The sequence below is a fragment of the Phacochoerus africanus genome, chromosome 6 (genome assembly GCF_016906955.1).
Source record: "Phacochoerus africanus isolate WHEZ1 chromosome 6, ROS_Pafr_v1, whole genome shotgun sequence".
NCBI lineage: Eukaryota > Metazoa > Chordata > Mammalia > Artiodactyla > Suidae > Phacochoerus > Phacochoerus africanus.
In genome coordinates this window covers 92005853-92023005 of record NC_062549.1, presented here as the reverse complement: position 1 = coordinate 92023005, position 17153 = coordinate 92005853, and the positions used below count along the sequence as shown (strand labels likewise).

The 17153-nt window shown below is 34.7% G+C and overlaps 1 protein-coding gene across 1 annotated transcript; it reads left to right on the top strand.

The window, feature by feature from the left end:
* Window positions 1-8611: 8611 nt before the first annotated feature.
* LOC125128867 (olfactory receptor 10R2-like) lies at window positions 8612-9582 on the top strand. The gene has a single exon (XM_047783010.1). It carries the CDS (start codon window positions 8641-8643, stop codon window positions 9580-9582), a length of 942 nt encoding a protein of 313 aa, XP_047638966.1. The 5' UTR covers window positions 8612-8640.
* The last annotated feature ends 7571 nt before the right edge of the window (window positions 9583-17153 follow it).

Below are 17153 nucleotides of genomic sequence, written 5' to 3'. Positions count from 1 at the left end.
TTTATTTCTAAAATTTAAATTTATATATATAGTTAAGCTATGAAATTTTCTCTCATCACTGCTTTAAATTTAACCCACCCATTCTAATATGGAGTATAATTGATACCATTTTCTCTAATAATAATAATAACATTTATTTCATTTCTCTTTGTATTTCCTTGGACCCAACAATATTGATAGTATTTTAAAATTCTCATGTGGGAGAGCCATTTTACATCAGTATCTATTGATAATTTATTATTGGTATTTGGAAATATTGCTTGCATTATTTTTACTTTGTGACATTGGTTCTAAGTTTTTGTTATAACTTAAAAGAGAGTCATACATATTTCATGTGCCTTGAAAAGAAATCATGCATCTTTTATTAGGATATAAAGTTAAATGGATAACTCTGATATAATTTACTAATTTATAGTTCAGGTCTACTAATTCATAGTTTATATTTTTTTTCCTGATGTGTTTTGAACATGGTGGTTTATGAAAATTACCTGTTGTTAGTCAATTTTATGTTATATTTTATAATTTCTTACTTATGAAGGTGGCAGCTGTGTTTTGGGGGAGGGCATAAATTCATATAAATTGTAATTTCATAATTGCAGCTGTTAGAATTAAAACTGTAATTTTTACCTTTTTGTGTTGTTCAAGCAATGTTCTTTGAATTTTGAATTGCCAAATATCAAGATCACAAGATGGGTTTTTTGGTGCTGGGCATAATTTGCTGTGTTTTGTTTTGTTTTTTGTCTTTCTGAGACATTTCACTGTAGATGTGTCTTATGCATAAAATTGAGTTGTGTTTTGAGAGTGTATCAGATTTTTTAGAAATCTTTAGTCTCTTTTTCTTAGGCATTCAGTATTTGGTTAATCAGTTTTAAATGATAGCCATAGAGTATCATCTGTTAATGATGTAGCAACAATTAAGCTTTTCCTATTTCATCATTTCTCTCATCAGTCTCTTCTTATTTTTTAAATTTGTTACTTAAGTACATAACTTTTACATATCATGCTTCTACTTTTTTTTCCCCACTTCTGTGTGTGTTGGATCTACAGTTAGGTATGTTTATTCAATGTTCACTTCTTGTCCTTTGGCTGAAAGTCTTACCAGACTTTCCTTGGTGAATGAATTTCTTCATCTAGTGACTTCATCAAGAGAAGCCAGGGATTTTAAAATTCCTGGAGTGTTAGCATTTTAAAAACTATTTTTCTATGTCTTTGGTATTCAAGGACAGTATGTTTATGAATGAAAATCCTTGGTAGACTCTTCTTCCTTGAATTTCTTGAAAACTTCAACAATTTCAGGCATTGCATATTGTTGCCAAGAAGTATGATTTCCACATGATTTTGTTTTTATTGTTAGTGATAGTTTTTTTCTACAAAGGCACAGATATTTTTCTGTCATATTTAAATAAATACAACAGTTTGACTAGGGAATGTGATGGATTTGAGTGTTTTTGATCAAAGTTGATGAACATTTGGATAGTCATAAATATGAATAGAGTGAAAACATGACAAATAATTTGAAAAAAAAATTTTTTTTGGCCATACATGCAGCATGTGGAATTTCCCAAGTAAGGGATCAAGACCACACTACAGCCCACAAGTTGCTGGAGTGACCATGCTGGATCCTTGGGATCTTTGGATCCTTAAACCACTGTGCCACAAGATAACTCCTCATTTGAATATTTATATATAAAGTTTTTTTTTAATTTCAGGGAAGTTTTTTTAAATAGTTTTAAAATGTGAGTTTGTTTTAGGGACTCCAATACTGTGCATTTTTGATCTACTTTGCATTTCTTCTATCCCTATCACTTTCTCTTTAATTTTTAAAGGCATTTCTTTCTTTAATTTAATTTAATATGGATTAGTTTTGATAGTATTTTCTTCTGTATGAAGGTTGTTTCTGCTTGTTATTTTCTTTTTCTGTGTTTTCTGGTAGAGCTGTCATTTGCTGAACTCTATTAAATATTTGCATGTTTTGATTATTTTTAAAGTCTAGGTTTATTCTGCCTTTCCTTTATGTTTCAGCATATTTTATACCTTGTTGCTTTGGGCTGTTTTCTGTTTCCTAATTCTTTATCAAAGATTTCTCACATTCAAAATTTATTATACATAGAATAAAAAATAATTTGGGATTTTTAATTTTTTAAATTTAAAAAATTTTTTTTGTCTTTTTGCCATTTCTAGGGCCACTCCCACGACACATGGAGGTTCCCAGGCTAGGAGTTTAATTGGAGCTGTAGCCACTGGCCTACACCAGAGCCACAACAACTTGGGATCCAAGCTGCGTCTGCAACCTACACCACAGCTCATGGCAATGCTGGATCCTTAACCCACTGAGCAAGGCCAGGGATCAAACCCACAACCTCATGGTTCCTAGTCGGATTCGTTAACCACTGAACCACAATGGGAACTCCGGGATTTTTTATTTGTACTTAGTAAAACTTGAGAAGCAGTTAAATGTTCAGTAAATAGAATAAATTTCAGGTAAGATAATATTTTGCTTAATGTGATTCTACACAGTTAAAAAGTATTCTTGTTTTTCCAAGTTAGTAGGCTGTTGTATATTGTTGCTAGAGAACTAAAAGTAGTCTATGACTCTTTGCTTTTTACTACAGAAAAGATTACTGAAAATTTAGACCTCAGTTTTCAATGCTTTTCATATTCCATGAGCCATATACAATACTTCTTCTAAGGGTAGTTTGCATATCAGAATTCAATTGCTCTGTAACAGAGCACTTTTTGATCCAGCAGTGATGGACTTCACATTTATCTGTAAGGAGAGATGATGATGCCTAAGGAAAGTAAAAGTGAAAGGTGTTTTGGATAATTTGGTCACTTAAGAAAATATTTACCTGCACATAAATGCAGATAGTGAGTCTCATTGACTCACTTTTGGTCTCATCGGTTTGAATCAGCTTAAAAAAATGTTTTCTTATTTCATTGAAATTATGTTTGTTCAAAAGAAGAGACACATGAAATAAATAGTCATAATTTATAATCTAAATCAATACATCTGTATTGAATTTAATATAAAATGTCTCCCAAGCCTCTACTCAGGTTTATCATCTTTTTTTTTCATATATGTTTATGGCTATATTTATTGAGGGTTGGAGATAGAATTGAGCCATAGTAAATTCTAAGCTCAGACTAGAAGGGCAAATCATTATTAATTTATCCTTCTTTTACTAAAAATTTTTGAAGACTTGTTATGTGCTCTAATAGCACTTAAAGATTTCAAAGAAGGACTCAAATAATGGATCCTGATGCCCTAAATAATTGTAGCTAGGGACTAAAAGAGACATATATACAAAAATTACTCTATAATATGAATTTCTTCCAAAGTAACTGTAAAGTAACTTACTATACCAAAACTGTCCTATCCTATTTTTTTTTCTGCCTTTCAGGCCTGCACCAGCAGCACATGGCTGCTCTTACATAGTACTTACGTTCTTAATTACATAGTTACATAAAAGTGCAGTAAAAGGTAAACCTAATTCACTGCATTGGACATCAGACCCTTCTGCTTAGTTCTTCTAAGGTGGAATTCTCAAGGATGTGGGTTTTTGTTGGCCTAGAAAACAAATAATTTCTCAATAAAAAGGGCCAACTTCTTTTATCCAATGTATAACCCTGTCTCCATAAAAGCATCTTTCCATTTTTACCTATTTCATGAGATATATCCTGATTTCCTTTCTCCAAAACATCATAGCTATAGCCCTCTTTTATACCACTTACTGAGTTCTTACTGTACTGAATTCTTACTGAGTTACATGTTCATGCAGTTATGTTCATATGTTTCTCTTTTACCAGACTATCAACAGTGTGATGTGATACACACACACACACACACACAGTGGACTGTATTACTCAGCCACAAAAAGAATAAAATTTTGCCACTTGCAACAATGTGAATGGACCTGAAGGTTATTATGCTTAATGAAATTGTCAGAGAAAGACAAATACTATATGTTATGTTTATATGGAAACTTAGAAAAAAAATGAATATAACAAAACAGAGAGATTCACAGATATAGAGAAAAAACTGGTGATTACCGGTGAGGAGAGGGAAGGCAGGATGGGCAAGATGGAGATAGAAGATTAAGAGGTACAATTTACTGTGTATAAAATAAATAACTTACTTCACTCAGTATGATATTCTCTAGTTCCGTCCATGTTCCTGCAAATGGTGTTATTTTGTTCTTTTTTATGGCTGAGTAGTATTCCATTGTGTATATATACCACATCTTCCTAATCCAATAATCTGTCCATGGACTTATACCTGGAATGTAATGTATGGCACAAATGAACCTTTCCACAGAAAAGAAAATCATGGATTTGGAGAATAGACTTGTGGTTGCCAAGGAGGAGGGAGAGGCAGTGGTGTGGATTGGGAGCTTGGGGTTAATAGATGCAGACTATTGCCTTTGGAATGGATTAGCAATGAGATCCTGCTGTGTAGTACTGGGATCTATGTCTAGTCATTTATGATGGAGCATGATAGTGTGAGAAAAAAGAATGTATACATGTATGTGTGACTGGGTCACCATGCTGTACAGTAGGAAAAAAATGTATTGTGGAAATAACAATTGATTACAATTAAAAAATATGAGAGATAAAAACAAAAACATCAAATGGCCAAATGAAAACTACCTAAATAAATAATAAATAAATAAATGAATAAGCTACCAGTATATATAGTACAGGACAGGGACTGTAGCCAATATTTTATAATAACTATATATGGAGTATAATCCATAATAATATTGAACACTATGTTGAACATCTGAAACTAATATTGTAAATCAAATATACATCAATTTAAAAAAAAGCATGGTATCTAGCACACAAAAATTGATGTTCCAAGAGTTAGGAAATAGAAACTGACAGACTTGGAGTTCCTATCATGGCTCAGTGGTTAATGAACCTGACTAGCATCCGTGACGATGGGGGTTCAGTCCCTGGCCTCGCTCAGTGTGTTAAGGATCTGGCATTGATGTGAGCTGTGGTGTAGGTCACAGACATGGCTGGGATCCCACGATGCCGTGGCTCTGGTGTATGTGGGCGGCTACAGCTCCAATTCAACCCCTAGCCTGGAACCCTCCATATGCCTCAAGTGTGGCTGACAAAAAAAAAAAAAAGAAACTGACAGACTCTACAGACCAGAGTTTATAAACCAATATAGCATCTTTTTTGCTTCAATATATTGGTACCATAAATCAGGGTAGTCACTCAACCTAACAGATTCAGGGGAAAGATGTAGCCTGCTGATGAATCTTCTCACTGAAATATTTCCTGAACATCTAGCCATAGTCCCAATTTATGACATAACTGAAGGAGAGAGAAGCCACTGAGGCCTAATCATCAAATTCTTGCTTAATACTTTGGCATTTTCTCCTCATCTTCCATCTTGCGGTATCTCTGATACAACTTGTAAAGAGCAAGTCACATGAGCCCCTAAGACAGACACCTATGAGTGTCTAGTATTTCTGTTTTCTAGCCCCAAATGTCTGGACTCAGTGGCAGACAGAATAAATATGCAATGTGAAATTAGGAGGTAGTTCTTCTAAGAGAGAAGCCTCAGCTAAAACCTATGGAAAAACACTATTACATCTTACCCCACAACCCTATTTTTTTCTTGATTTATTGAACAAATATCAGTCGTGCTCACATTATGTTCCAGGAACAAATGAGTTTCCCATGTGTTTGAAAGGCTTATGCTGCCTCTGTCATTCTAATAATCTGTCCTCTATTTTTTTCAAATATTTCTTCCCCTCTTCTAGGTTTCACAAATGAGAATGTGAAATGGATATTTTTCTCCACATTGATAATAAAAATTAGTCATTAGGTAGGGTTACTCAAAGAAGGCGATGCATTGTCTATTTTAACAAGTAGGACAAGAAAACCTCTACCTCTCTAAAAAGTCCCCAGAGAATTTATAAGAGGAAGCCAACAAATCTCCACAGTATTTTAGAAAGGTCCTTCTCTTTGGCCAACAAATTCTCATAGTGTATTAACATAGTTTTACTTACTAACTGGGGAGATTATGGACAAGTATTGGGTGCAGTGTGGTAATTAGATCCCAATAGAAATAGATCTTAATAACAACCAAAGCGTTGAGGCCATGGCTAATGTAAAAAGAAAAGACCATTGGTGATACTCATTGAGGAAATAGCGAAACTATCCAAGGCACAGGTGATACTTCTGTGTGAAACGATGCAGGTAGTTTTCTTACACTGGCCCAGAGTTTGTAGAAAATAAAAGAAGAACCCTGGGACATTATGGCAGGGGATATACTTTTGGCAGATTTCACCTAGAAACCTTTATAGAACTTTCCAGTATGTATCTGAGAATAAAGAAACCTTCATGTCCCTGGGCTCTAAACTCTGATTTGAAAGAATGTAAACTTTTAATTTTTATTTAAGCACTTTTATTTCTTTATTGAGATGAGCAGGGAGAATCCAGTCACTTATTTGTATGTCAAATTTAAAAATGTTGGGATTTTCCCTGGAGCCGGTTGTCTGTTTTCTCTTAGTTATTGGTAGTGGAAAATAGGAAATGTGATCATGATAGAAAGGGCAACTGGATGGTGGAAAATGTAAGAATAAAGATAAAGACCAAGATCAAGAGGAAGGCATCAACACAGGAAACGTTTTGATCTTCTTCATAGGGGGTAATTATTAGAGAGAACGGAGACCAAAATTTATACAGCATATGGAACATACAGAGAACATAGAAAGTATTTTTACTTAGAAGACATATGGTAGTACAAAGGGGACCAGGCTGCTATAAAGTGAACTAACTAAGATCATTATTAATTCATTAAAGGACTGTTTCATTTATTCATAAAACACTTACATACCATATATTACATTTACTTAAATATTGGGTTATGTTTTCAAGATACACAGGGAATAAGGGGTAGTCTTTATCCTTGAGGCTCTCAAATCTATTGGAGAGACAAACAGAGAAAATAATTGGATATAACATATTGAATATTTTGATGAAGACACATGAAATAAGCTTTACATATACTAGAAACAACGAATTCTCCCTAGGCATATTACAGAATGTTCATAACTGGTGACTTTAAAAAGTGTGAAGAATGAGTGAGCCACAGATGAAAGTTAAAGGACATTTGAGGCTGAGATTCTTTATCTCTCTTCTCCCATCACTTTTTCTCAGCATGAAGTCTTGAAATACAAAGGCATATACAGAAAACTGTACATTTTTAGTGCAATTCCTGTGTGATTTAAATTTAGAGAATATATTTGTAAACGTAAATGGGATAGAATAAGTTGCCTCTTTTACCAGCTTGAGAAATTGGCTTTACTCTATAGGTGATAGAGAGGTATTGAGCAAAATATTTAAAAGTCACTTTACTCTTTCCCACTTGCTGAGAAGGCAGTTTAGTTACATCCTTTTCTTTTTCTATCTTTTTCATTTTATCCCAAAGCTTTTTTTGAACATGTAATATCTTCCTTTTCAAATTCAGGACACTGTATCCTCTTTACCAATTATTTTATGCAGCATCTCAGACTGGATTAAATGCAGTCAACATTTTCCACAGTAAATGTATTCTTGAAATTCCATTCCCACATAGGTTCCAAGGATGAGTTTGAAAAAGTAGATGATATATTGCAGAGGTTGGTTGGTTGGGGGGCACAGAATAGTCATTGAGTAATGTGGCCTTTCTTGGGATAACTAGTCAGTGTTCTTTCTGAGGATGATTTTATAAAAGAAAATACTCAAATAAGGGAGACCAGAGAGTGGGAAAAGTAGGGATGTTATCTCCAAAAGAATACTAGAGGAATCTTGTTCCAGTCAAAAGCACAGTGTGTATTTCTTATTTATAAAGTTCAGTGTTAAGGCAATACCAAGATATCAAAATATGAACTAAAGTTTAATTCTAATTCCATTTCAAAATTTTACTAAATCTTTGTCTAAGCAAAAAAACAAACAATAATAGAAATTTTGTTAATTGTAAAGGACTTTAAGACCAATAATAAAGTGCTATTAAATTTTTAAAAGTTTAGGTAGTGAGGTAATTGAGAAAACCACTTGATAATAAGAAAAGAAAATGATAAAATGATAGAAAAGAAACGCTTTATTTTTTCCAGTTTTTTTGAGCCATAATTGACATGCAACACTGTATATGTTTAAGGTATATGGCAAAATGATTTGATTTACATACATCATGAAGTGATTATCACAATAAGTTTAGCAAGCACCCATCATCTCACGTAGGAACAAAATTTAAGAAATAGAGAAATATTAAAAATAATATTTTTTCTAATGATGAGAATTCTTAGGATTTACTCTTAATAATTTTCATATGTAACATACAGTAGAATTAAACATAATTTTTAGGATGACAGTAATTTTTAATAGATCATTTCTCTTTGCATTTCATGTGAAAACTTCTCCCCAGATTCACTGCTAAAATCAGCACAAAGTTAGCCCTTCAGTTGCATATTAATTTAGAATAATTTTTGGTTAATTGGAAATCCTCTTTCTGCTCTCTCATGCCTGTTGTTTCTCTTTCAAACCAGACTGGCTACTTTATGAAGGGTAAATCTTGACTTCTCACTTCCAAAGGCCTCTAGACTTGACCATGTTGACTTTATTCCATGGGATCAACTCTTCATGGCCAATTCCTCCTGTGTTACTGAGTTCTTCCTGTTGGGTTTCTCCAGTCTTGGGGACCTGCAGCTGGTCCTCTTTGTCATCTTTCTCTGCCTCTATTTGATCATCCTGAGTGGAAACATCACCATCATCTCAGTCATCCGCTTGGATCACAGCCTCCACACACCCATGTACTTCTTTTTGTGTGTCCTTTCTACCTCTGAGACCTTCTACACAATTGTTATCCTGCCCAAGATGCTTGTCAATCTGCTCTCTGTACTCAGGACACTCTCCTTTGTGAGCTGTGCTTCCCAGATGTACTTCTTCCTTGGTTTTGCTGTCACCAATTGTCTGCTTCTGGGAGTGATGGGTTATGATCGCTATGCTGCCATCTGTCAACCTTTGCACTACCCCATTCTCATGAGCTGGAGGGTATGTAGACAACTAGCAGCAACATGTATTGTTATTGGTTTCTTAATATCTCTGTTGGGAACGTCTTTGGTCTTTAGCCTCCCTTTCTGTGGTTCCAATAGGGTCAACCATTACTTTTGTGATATTTCACCAGTCATCCGCCTTGCCTGTGCTGAAACCTACATTAATGAACTGGTCATCTTCATCGGTGGGGTCTTGGTGCTCGTCGTGCCCTTGATCTGCATCTGCATCTCTTATGGATTTATTGCCTCTGCTATCCTGAAGATATCATCAGCTGAAGGCAAGCGAAAAGCGTTCTCCACCTGTGCCTCTCATCTTATTGTGGTCATCGTCCATTATGGCTGTGCTTCCTTTGTCTACCTGAGACCCTCAGCCAAATATACATCAGGCAAAGACAGGCTGGTGACAGTGACTTATACCATCATCACCCCCCTGCTAAACCCTATGGTGTACAGCCTCAGGAACAAAGATGTGCAGCTGGCCATTCGGAAAATGCTTGGGAAGACTGGATTTTCTGTTAAGACTTCATAATTAAAACATTTTTCAACAGCACACACACAGTTGGGTCAAATGTATCACTGATTGTTTAAGTCATAAAAGTTTCTAGTCCAGTTATCTGTATAATTGTGTGGGCTTGGATAAGTTGTTTGACTTTGTGGGGCCATAATGTTCTTTTATGTAAAGCGGACATAGTAATGTGTTCTTCTCAAGACTATTGCAAAGATTAAGGGAGATAGCAAAGTACCTGTCACTAAGTACCTTTCTCCTTTTCTTCTTCCAGATTTATAGTTCTAAAAAGGCTCTTAATAATCATTATCTCTTGCCCTGTGTTTGGCTTGTTAGTCTCAAATCTCTGGTAGTTATCTTTGTTTAAGATTATGTTCAATTTAGGAGTTCCCATCGTGGCTCAGTGGTTAACAAACCCAACTAGTATCTATGAGGATGTGGGTTCAACCCCTGGCCTTGATCATTGGTTTGAGGGTCTGGTGTTGCATGAACTGTGGTATAGGCTAGCAGCTACAGCTCCAATTTGACCCCTAGTCTTGGAAACTCCATTATGCTGCCAATGAAGCCCAAGTTCCTGTTGTGGTGTAGCATAATCAAATCTGGCTAGTATTCATGAAGATGTGGATTCAATCCCTGGCTTTGCTCAGTGGGTTAAGGATCCAGAATTGCCATGAGTTGTGGTGTAGGTCACAGACATGGCTCAGATCCCCCATTGCTGTTGCTATGGTGTAGGCTGACAGCTGCAGCTATGATTTGACCCCTAGCTTGGGAACTTCCATATGCTCTGGGTATGGCCCTAAAAAGCATAATAATAATAACAACAATATTAATAGTAATAATAATACATTTTAAATACAGGATGTAAGGATAATATGATTTTCCTTTTTTCACTTCATGGGGTTTTTGTTTGTACCTAAGGAATTAGATGAAAAAAAAATAAGTGAAATGCAAAGCTGGAGAGAACTTAAGATTGTTCTTATATCAATTAAGACTTTGCACATCTCTGCAAGGACCTTCTATTTCCTTCAGAGTCTCCAAAAATGATTATTTCTGGGTGCCTCTTCTGGCTACCTCTTGTATAACATAGAAGATATGCTGCAGAAATTAATGAAAAATTAATAACTATCCAGTCCCAATGCAGGCTGAAGAAGATGTCCACAATGCTTTCCACACTGAATTTTTTAAGAAGAGGAGCTCCCAGTTTCAAATTTATTATCTGACTATTTAAGGGAGAGAAGGACTCTAGTGGTCATCTTGTCCTACCAATTCCTGTAAAGACATTTTATCCTCAGTATCTCCAATCCAGTACTGACTGAGTATATACAAAATGCACATTCTTGCTGTTTTTAGCTCTCATTATTTTTCCCCTCCTTTAAGCTGATATTGTTTCTCTGTGATTTTTGTACTTTCTGTCTCTTGTGTCATACAGGAGGTCTCATCTTGGTTCACAGGTGTTTAAGACAATTATGATGATAATTAGATCCTTTCCCATCACTCATGTGATCTGAATTTCAGACACCTCATCTTATTGTGCACAGTCCTCAATACATGCTGCTGCTTCTCAGTATTCTTTTTAAATAAAGCTTAATAAAACTGATGTTCACATTTCATGTGTGACCTCCATTTTCAGGGTAAAATGTAACTTTATTCTCCTTTGTAACTTTATTTAGATTGTCAAATCAAAGTGTATAAAATTAGCAGTACTACCACTATATTTTTTTCTTTTTAGGGCCGCATCTTCAGCACATGGAGGTTCCCAGGCTAGGGGTCAAACTGGAGCTGTAGCTGCCAGCCTACACTACAGCCATAGCAGTGCCAGATCGGAGCCTCATCTGCAACCTACACCACAGCTCACAGCAATGCTGGATCCTTAACCTACTGAGTGAGACCACGGATCAAACCTGTGTCCTCATGGATACTAGTCAGGTTCATTAACTGTTGAGCCACAATGGGAACTCCTACTCTCTTATATTTTAAAATTACTACCAACTTTTCAGTTTGTGGATGGTCTTTTTATATGGTTTTCTTTTTTACTAGTTAAATAATGAAGGCACTTAAGTTACTACATTTCAACGTACAGCACTGGCTATCTCCATTATTTTGTTCCATTGTTTTTCTCTTCCTAACAAGTTTGCAATTGCCATTTATTGCCTAAATATTGTTTAGAAATGGAGTAGTTATATCCTATAGATATTTTCTTGCTAATATTTACATTACTTCTGTGATCTATAGTTTTGTGTTTGTTAGTGAGAGAATGTGATTTATATATGGTCTATTTTTAGAACATACTGGATTTTAATTTTTTGTTTCTTCCAAATTATTCCTGGTTAAAGATTTTCATTAAACTTATTTTCAGTATGTATATTGTTATTTATTTTATGTAGTTGTACCCTGTCATGGTTTAATGGTACTGAATCCAAGTACTTCACTGCATATATAAAGTTATGAGATCTGTTCTTTTACTTCAAAATAAATCTATTAGTATTTAACACATATATTCTACCCCCAAACATACAAAAATTATAGCAGGAGTACAAAAAATATAGAAGTAGTCATCAAGAAGGCAAAGAACATAGGGCAGTGCAGAGGAGACATTTTAAAAATTACAGAAGTAAAAAAAAAAGTTCCAAGCAGAAGAGAGACTGTTGTAAATATACCTGCAAAGGTGGGAAAGCAACCAAAAGCAACCAATTCACATCACAGAGCTGTGTCTGAACATTCTCTTCACAACTGAGTCTCTCAAATGACCTAAAATGAGTAAGATTGGTGTAATGTCTTCATAAGGAACAATTTCTCAGTCAGTGCTTCTTAATTCATCTACTGTGAAGGACTGATTGGTTTTCTTTTTTCCATTTGATCATAAGCCAGTACTTCAGAAAAATACAAGAAATTGAATTATTAAGGGTAAGACATGAAAACCCAGCTCTTCTATTTCTTTTCCAAAAGATATGTCCACTGAGTAGATATTTCAGTAATATCAAATTCTATGAAAGTTGCTTACTACATACAATTGCTTTCTTTTGCTTGTTTTTTTTTCTCCTTTTGTTGAGATATAATTTACGTAATGTTTAGTGTATACAGAATAATGATTTGGCTTGCACATCATGAAATGATTATCACATAGAGTTAATGAGCATCCATCATCTCATATACATAAAAAATTTAAAGAAATAGAAAACATTTTTCCTTGTGGAAAAAAAATCTTAGGATTTTCTCCCTTAAATTTCTGATAGAAAACAGTGTTAATAATATTTATCATGTTGTGCATTAAGCGCCTAGTACTTACTTATCTTATGGTTTGGCATTTGTACTTTTTGACAGCCTTCATCCAAATAAATCCCCCTCCTTCCACCTTCCAACTCTGGTAACCACAAATATGATCTCCCTTTTATGTGTTTATTTATTTCTGACGTATAAATGACCTACAACACTCTACTAGTCATAGTTATACAACATAGTGATTGAATTTTTCTGTAAATTTCAGAATGATCACCACAGTAAGTCTAGCTAAACAACACCATAAAAAGATATTACCTAAGTATTGACAATATTCACCACTCTGTACATTCTCATACAAATTCTCAAAGGACATGTAAAAAAGGCACAAAACAGAAAATATTATGATTAGTACACTCATACAAAATATGTTGCATCCATGAAAGAACAGTATATTATGTTCACTTTTTTTTTTTTGTCTTTTTGCTATTTCTTGGGCTGCTCCTGTGGCATATGGAGGTTCCCAGGCTAGGGGTCGAATCGGAACTGTAGCCACCGGCCTATGCCAGAGCCACAGCAACGCAGGATCCGAGCCGCATCTGCGACCTACACCACAGCTCACGGCAACGCTGGATCGTTAACCCACTGAGCAAAGGCAGGGACCGAACCCGCAACCTCATGGTTCCTATTCGGATTCGTTAACCACTGCGCCACGACGGGAACTCCTATGTTCACTTTTTAATGGAAATAAGAATAGTGACCAAAAGTGTACAAATGATGATTGGCCTATCAATAAATTATTGCAAAGTGGACATGAATGGGTCAAAAAATAGAATATTACAAACACCTCTTTACTTCCTCTTCTCCAACAGAAAGAACACTCACGCCTCCTAATGTCGCGTATTCATATTGGCAGAGTCTAAATGTTTGTAACCCTAGAATTCTAGAGAATGTATTCTCTGGAACCATTGTAATAGTTTTTTTTCCAGTTCCTCCTTTTGTATCTGCTTTTTGTATGCCTTGTCCTTCATGTTTATTCAGATTAGTTTCCTCCAAGTTTACGCTTCATTTATGAATTCTTTTTTTCTTCCTTTTGGAAACGTTCCCATTTTAATTTCTTTTTGTACAATATAGTGATTCACAATTTTACCAGTTATATTCCATTTATTATTTATACAATATCGGCCGTATTCCTCATGTTGAACAATATATTCTTACAGATTATTTATATCTAATAGCTTATACTTCTTTATGCCCTACCCCTATCTTGCTCCTCCTCCTTTTCTTTCCCTGCTGGTAACCATTAGTTTGTTCTCTATGAGTCTATTCCCTTTTTTGTTTTATTCACTAGTTTGTTGTACTTTCTAGATTCCTCATAGAACTGTCATGCAGTATTTGTCTTTGTCTGACTTATTTCACTTAGCATAATGCCCTCCAAGTCCATTCATTGCTTCAAATAACAAATTTTTGCCATCTTCTTCTACCATTTTTCTGTTAACATTTAGATTGTTTCCACATCTTGGTAATTGTAAATAATTCTGCTATGACTATTGGGACACATATATCTTTTTGAACTATTTTTTTTTTAAATATACACCCAGGAGTGGAATTGCTGGGTCATATGGTAGTTTTATTTTTAGTTTTTTTGAGAAAAGTCCATACTGTTTTCCACAGTGGCTACACAAATTTACATTCCCAGAAATGTTTTTTCTTTCCTTTCTAACTGCTTGCTATTGTATTCCCTCAGTTTTCAAAACCTCTCTTTCTCCAACCACTCATAACCAAATTATTTTAAATTCTGATCTTTGTTGTTATTTCACAAATCCTATCACTCGTTTTTTTAAAAGATTATTTTCAATTACCTTCTTAGTTTTCATCTATTTTGTGAGTATATCTTCCAGGCTCCTTCAGGTTGGATTCCCTGGGAAGCACACTCTGAGAGCTGGCATGCTGGATGTTTATTAATAAATGAATAGGAGCAACACCTGTGGAACTGGGGGGAGTATCGGGCAGGGAGAGAAATCAGTCTGAAGGCACTCACAATGACAGCCTCAGCTGACCCAAGAGTGAGCTCTGTGGTAGAATGACCATTCAGAAGTTGGACCGACATGGCTAAGAATTTATGAAACTGCTTCAATCAGTGTTTGTGTGGGGGCTGCTATAGGAAAGAGTAGTAATTTGAGTGGGGTGTCTATGTTGCTACCAAAAAGCCTGGAGAGGCAGACAGTTGAAGCCTGCCCACCCACAGCAATGCCATGACCTGGGCACCAAGTCCTTTATTTGGAGGAGAACTTACACAGTGCATCTTGGTTTTCTCTACAAATGCAGTTATTTCCTATATGGGTGTTCTGCTGTTTGTTCATTTGTTTGCCTGTAATAACTTGTGTATGGGATCTGGGCATGATCTTTTTCTGGGTTCATGTTTATGTGAGACTGACTTTCTTGCACTCTTAGAAGGGGAGGCTTGCCTAGTCAGTAGTCCTACTTTTGTAACTGTAGGGCTCCCTCTTGTGTTGTCAGCAGAATATATTCAACTCTTAACTGGAGTCCATAAACTTTTTTTGGCTGATGTTCTCAGATTAGTCAATTGATTTTTAAGCGATTGCCTTTGGAATTTACTTTTTGTTCTTGTTGTTCTCCTGATATTATGACTGCCAGGAAAAGTTGTTCTTTTTCTCTGCTTTCTTTTTCATAATTTTTAATACCATATTTTGAGTTCCTTGAGTACATTTTGTTGATTTGATTTTTTGAAATATATCTTTGGGGGGGGTCTTAATTTCCTTCTGCATTTACATGTTCCTTTATATTACTTTTAAATTAAGGGATAATTTACATAAATAAAAGTCAGTTATTTTAAGTGTAAACTTAAATATAAGTTTTTACAAATACACTCACTCAACTACCACACCAATAAAAAAATACAATTTTTTTTGTCACCAGACAACTATTTTATGCCATTTTTAGTTGACTCCCTATGTTAGGACAACACAGAATTGATTTTCTTTCCAGCTTTACTGATATCTTGACAAATAGCATTGTGGAAGTTTAAGGTGTACGACGTGATGGTTGATACATGTATATATTGCAAAATGATTACCACAAGTAAGGTTAATTAACTATCATTATAATACATAACTACCATTTTTTGCATGGTGAGAACATTTTAGATGTTCTTAGCAACTCAAAGTGTATAATACAGTATTGTTACTATAGTCACCATACTGAATATTAGATCCCCAGAACTCATTTGTCTTATAAATCGAAGTTTGTACCCTTTAAGCAATATCTCCCCATTTCTCCCAACCCTAGTCCCTGGCTACCATTATACTCTGTGTATCTCTGAGTTCAGCTTTTAAAAATTCCACATAAAAAAGATCATATAATATTTGTCTTTCTCTGTTTGGCATATTCACTTAGCATAATATCCCCAAGATCTATTCATATAGTTACAAAAGGCAGGATAGCCTTCTTCTTTATGGATTAAATTTTTTTTAGAATATATTTCACAGCAAATATATATATGCATATATGTACACAGATATGTTTACTTATATTTTTTCTTTTAGCCTTGAATTTCTTGTATCTTTAATATTTCTTGTGTCTTACCTAAAAAATATTTTCCTAAACCAATGTTAAGAAAGCATTCCCTTATATTTACTTCTAGAAGCCTTATAGTATTCATTTTTATGCATGCTGTTTCATTTGTTTAGGTTCTATCTCTAAACCAAATACAATGAAGCATAACTTAAATACAATATAATACCCATTTAAAGTATACATTTGGATGTGTTTTGCCAAATATATATACCTGTGTAATTACCACCATGATCAGAAGAAAACTCTTAGAGCTCATTAATGGATTTGGTAAAGTTTTAGGATACAAAATTAATACATACAAATCAATTCCATTTCTATATTCTAACAATAAAAGATCAGAAAGAGAAATCAAAGAAACCATCTCATTTACCACCACATCAAAAAGAATAAAAAACCTAGGAATAAACTTACCTAAAGAGATGAAAGAACTGTACTCTGAAAACTATAAGATGCTGACGAAAGAGATCAAAGATGACACAAACAGATGGAAAGGTATACCATGTTCTTGGGTTGGAAGAATAAATATTGCCAAAATGACTATACTATCCAAGGCAATCTACAGATTCAGTGAAATTCCTATCAAATCACCAATGATATTCTTCATAGAACTAGAACAAAATATTTTAAAATTTGTATGTAAACACAAAAGACCCTGAATAGCCAAAGCAATATTGAAAAAGAAAAATGGAAATGAAATCAGGCTCCCTGGCTTCAGATTGTGCTACAAAACTACAGTCATCAGAACAGTAAGGTACTGGCACAAAAACAGAAATATAGATCAA

Bases quoted from the DNA above. Each gene is read 5' to 3' on its own strand.
- LOC125128867 (XM_047783010.1), top strand. From the start codon at position 8,641: ATGGCCAATTCCTCCTGTGTTACTGAGTTCTTCCTGTTGGGTTTCTCC.